Source organism: Acomys minous (assembly GCF_964271855.1).
Source record: "Acomys minous genome assembly, chromosome: 8".
In the NCBI taxonomy this organism is placed as follows: Eukaryota; Metazoa; Chordata; class Mammalia; order Rodentia; family Muridae; genus Acomys; species Acomys minous.
The window spans coordinates 119,140,606-119,145,478 of NC_140489.1; the positions used below are offsets into that span (position 1 = coordinate 119,140,606).

General features: G+C 43.9%; 1 protein-coding gene across 2 annotated transcripts in view; it reads left to right on the forward strand.

The window, feature by feature from the left end:
* Nucleotides 1-4,733, forward strand: part of RHOQ (ras homolog family member Q) — a 35,519-nt gene extending 30,786 nt beyond the window's left edge. Inside the window, exons 3-5 of one of the 2 annotated variants that reach the window (XM_084791906.1) lie at nt 2,379-2,447; nt 2,833-2,928; nt 4,520-4,733. In XM_084791906.1, coding sequence (XP_084648032.1) covers nt 2,379-2,447; nt 2,833-2,928; nt 4,520-4,675 — 321 coding nt within the window. In that variant the 3' untranslated portion in view covers nt 4,676-4,733. Of the gene's footprint in view, nt 1-2,378; nt 2,544-2,832; nt 2,929-4,519 lie in introns of both variants that reach the window. The other variant, XM_084791905.1, reaches the window with a different exon arrangement.
* The last annotated feature ends 140 nt before the right edge of the window (nt 4,734-4,873 follow it).

The window sequence follows — 4,873 nt, forward strand, 5'->3', positions numbered from 1 at the left end:
GACACCTCTTCTGGCCGTGTGGGCACCGGGCATGCCTGTGGTTCATATACATTTATACAGGCAAAACACCCAGACACATTAAATAAATAAATACACAAAATAGAAAAAGAAACGTAAAAATTGTAGAGGTGGGGATGGCACTTCCCCACTGTCCTGTTCTATCAAGAGTCTTCACTGCCTATAGCTGTCGAGTATATGCCCGCTGATGAGCCACTGAGATGAATAAAGTTGTTTGTAGAGTATATTGTCATTTGAAAAGCTTAAAAAAAAAATAGATAAGTCCCACAGACAAGAACTTGAGATGCTATATAGTCAGCCCGTCATGCCTACAGATTTTAGATCCAGCTATGAAATTTTAGCCAACTATGGACTGGAAATATTTGATGAACATGTATGTACCCTGTGCAGATCTTTATTCCTGCCATTATCTTCTGAGTGTCTAACTCAGAGTCTCTATTGCTGCGATGAGACACTATGACCGACAAGCCGGTTGGGGAGGAAATGGCTCATTCGGCTCACACTTCCAACATTGTGGTCCATCACTGAAGGAGGTCAGGACAGGAGCTCAAACAGGGCAGGAACCTGGAGGCAGGAGCTGATGCAGAGGCCATGGACGGGTGCTGCTTACTGACTTGCTCCCCATGGCTTACTCAGCCTGCTTTCTTACAGAACCCAGGGCCACCAGCCCAGGCATGGCTCCACCCACAATGGGCTGGGCCCTCCCTCATCAATCACTAATTAGGAATATGCCCTACAGGCTTGCCTATGGCCACATCTTACAGAGACATTTTCTCAACTGAGCCTCCCTCCTCTCCAGAGACTCAAGCTTGTATGGGGTTGACATGGAACTACGCAGGACACTAAGAAATACAAAATAACTTCGTGTTGCATTAGGCATAGTAAGCAAGGGATCAGTGATTTAGGAGGTACACAAGGTGTACAGGCTACATGTAAGGAACAGCGCTGGTTTATAGAAGGGCCCTGAGCATCTGCAGATCTTGGTATCCAGGGGTGAGGGGTGGGGGGGGGGGGAGGGGTGGGACTGATCACTCACAGGCAGGGGGAGAGTTGCCGGAATTCAGAGTGATAGTAGAAAACTCTCAGGTGACGTGGAAGGACAACCCGTGAGTAGGGAAATAACGCTGCAGAAACTAAATGGCGGCTCTTCTGAGAGAACTCTCGTGGGTCCATGTTTAAGGTATTCTAGTAGTGACTAAGGTCGTTTAAGAAGGTAGTCTACACCGTACCAGGTTCCTTGAAACCAGACAAGCCCAGCCATGGCAGAAATGCAATCCTCACCCCCATCTGCTTGCTAGGATGTAAGTGGAATTTTGTGTCACATAAAATAATCCACGCAAATATGAAAGCCACTGCATTTTGTGGCAGTGGCTGTCAGGAAGAGAGCCATGAAGCAACAGTTTAATGCCCAGCGTCTACAGACTGATCAAGGCAGTCACAGAGCAGAATGCAGTGTGTGGCTGTTTGGATGTGTGCAGTTCTGGGTGTATACGTGCAAAAGCAAAAGCAAAAACAAAAAACTGGCGAATACACAAGAAAACCTTTAGGAAAGGAACAGGACACATTTCTGTCTTTAAATATACACGTGTGTGGGTGTGAGAGAGAGAGAGGCAGAGACCGAGAGACAGAGACAGAAAGACAGATGGAGAGACAGAAACAGAGAAACAAAGACAGAGACAGAGAGACAGAGACAGAGAAATAGGGAGAGAGGGGAATGAGGACAAGAAGAGCAAGAGTCTCCGTAGGTACTAAGAGCGCAGCCCCACACTCGGGACCCCAGTTGGAAGCGCAGCTTCTGTAGCCTGTCCATCCTTACAGAGTCTTCACCTTCAGTGCCTCCGTGTGTGAGTCACTCAGTTTTAAGAATGAAGTCCATGAAAGACCATGTTGGTCAATCCCTGTGCTGTGGTGCTAGGGTTTATTATTATGTTAGAATACTTAAGCATTGAGCCCGCTTCTTTGTGCAGACTTTGCAGTGAGAGCTATTGGAATCACAGTGTACCCCTCTCTCCTACCGTGCGTGCGTGCGTGCGTGCGTGCATGCGTGCGTGTATTTTGAGATGGGATCTTGCTGTGTAGCTCGGGCCTGCCTAGAATTCCCCATTTCCTTTAGCCACCTGAAGGCTGGAGTTACAGGAGTGTGTGCTACACCCCTTTCTATGCCTGGTTTTTATTTGATTTGTTCATTGTACTAAATTTTTTACTTAGAAGGAGAAAGCCCCAAACCAAGTGGAATCATCATATTTCATGGAGAGATGCAGTCCTGGATGTACTTTTTGACCACGTGACCTAATTTATTTATTGCTACTGATGTGTAGACATGCTAAGTGTAAGGAATGACTTTCCTTTTTTCCCCACAGGAAGACTATGATCGTCTGAGACCTTTATCTTACCCCATGACCGACGTCTTCCTCATATGCTTCTCTGTGGTAAATCCAGCCTCATTTCAAAATGTAAAAGAGGAATGGGTCCCAGAGCTAAAGGAATATGCGCCAAATGTCCCCTTCTTACTAATAGGGACCCAGGTGTGTCTGCTTTGATTTATATTCATTTAAGAATAAGCTCTACAATTAGTTAGCCTTGGGGGACTGCTCTCAGACAAGACCCCACGATTAGCAAATGATGCGTTAAATGTTTCAAATGGGTAATTCCTCTATTTCTACATAAAAATAACCCCCTAAATTATATTAGTACCTCTAAAATCTTATTTGGGTTTTTTTTTTTTTTTTTACTATATAGAGATTAAATGGGACTATATGCATTGGTTTCTTTTAAAATACATATTATAGGACATTATTGATCTTTCCTAATTAGATTGATCTCCGAGATGACCCCAAAACTTTAGCAAGACTGAATGACATGAAAGAAAAACCTGTCTGTGTGGAACAAGGACAAAAACTAGCGAAAGAGGTAAAGAGTCCCTGCTGGCTTTAACACCAATGTGCAGACAGCAGCAGGAACCAGCTGTGCTGTGCCTCTGCCCGCCCCGCTGCTCTCCCATTAGTCCCCCTTATTTCTGCACTGACACAGTGAGGAAGATCTGTCTCCCTGGCTGCAGACACGAAAGACTGTGGGCTTTTAAGTAACAGGAGCCTGAAATCTTCCAGTAAAAAAATGGCAGAGCTGGGCTTCCAGCTCCAGTGCTTGTCCATCTGTGCTATGTTTACACTAAATTGGCTTTCAAGGCATCTGTAGGAGACAGCAGGAGTAGAGGCCGAGACTTCACACCCTTCTTAATTATTTAAACATCTGTACTGTGCCAAATTAGGCTCTGTTTTCAGTTTACATTCCTGCAGAGCAGTTGAAGTGACATTAGGTGACAATTTAAATCTTTAAGAGATAATTATAGATTTCTAAAAAATATTTAGAGACATATATTTTCCCTTACCCTAAAGCTATATTCTTTTCCCTGCCATATGACTACAAATTATGAATTATCCTCTTCTTCCTCCTCCTCTTCCTCCTCTTTTTGGTTTTTTGAGAAAGGGTTTCTTTGTGTAGCCTTGCCTGTCCTGGAACTCATGAAGATCCGCCTGCCTCTTCCTCCTGAGTGCTGGGATAAAAGATGTGAGCTACCACACCCAGCTGCTGCTGCTGCTCCTCCTCCTCCTCCTCTTCTGGCTTTAGTAGGATTTTTGTGCAAGTGCAATCTAGTAAATCCTTTTTAAATGTACTACTAGGAGATAGAAAGAAGAGAACTTTCTGGAGGATGGGTTTTTCCCAAAGCAAAGATAAGTGATTTCACCAACAAACCACTTCTGAAATTCCTTGTGTTGATTTTATAATCTTGGGGAGAGAATTTCTAAATGCATAAAGGCAAAAGTTGTAAGTGCAGATGATCTGACTTCATAAATTTGTGCTATCACACTGGATGCCAGAAACAAGTCAGATCGGTGTATCGGCATTAACATTTAGTATACAGGAACCCCTTGCATAAAATGACTTAATCAGAAGAGGGTACATACCCCAGCAGAAAAGTGGGCAAAGAACTACCATCCAAAGTCTCCAAGTTTGAGGAAGTAAGCTTCCTCTCCAGAATGAATAGATAATTGTGCATTCTAGCTGGGCATGGTGGCACATGCGTTCAGTTTCAGCATGCAGGAAGCAGAGGCAGGCAGATCTCTGCTCAACCTTGAGCTGTGAGAAGGCCTCCCTGACTAGCACCCTCTTCCCACTTCCTTCTGTTTTGTCCTAACACTTATCAGCGTCTGCTCTGTATTCCTTTTCTTGCCACACAGCAGGACATCTTGGTCACTGACATGTCCTTAGCAGCTAAGCAGTTGCTTAATGTATAGAGTATGTAATATCTGATGAGTGAATTTTCCAGAGAAGTCTGGAAGGCCATACACTAGTGTTTTAACAACCATATCCCTCTGAGTATTGTGGATATGTGTGATGGGGCTTTCTTGCACAGCTGTATTTTATAACTCCCCTTATAATGTGTTGTTACAGAGTTGTGTAAAACTGTCTTATATAACTGCCTTTTTTTTTTCCTTCCCAGATAGGTGCATGCTGCTATGTGGAATGTTCAGCTTTAACCCAGAAGGGTTTGAAGACTGTGTTTGATGAGGCTATCATAGCCATTTTAACTCCAAAGAAACACACAGTTAAAAAACGAATAGGATCAAGATGTATAAACTGTTGTTTGATTACGTGAGAAACATCTTTAGTGGCCAAGGAAACTGTCCATTTTTTCCCAGAAAGCATTTGAAATGCTACAGCAATGTCCTGACCTCTTACAATGAAGCAGTTTAACTCGAGGTGGGAGGGAATGTGTCCTCTGCATTCTACAGAGTTCACTGAGAACGTTTCGTAAAGGTCTAAGCGGCAGCAAACAGCATCTCAAGCCACAATC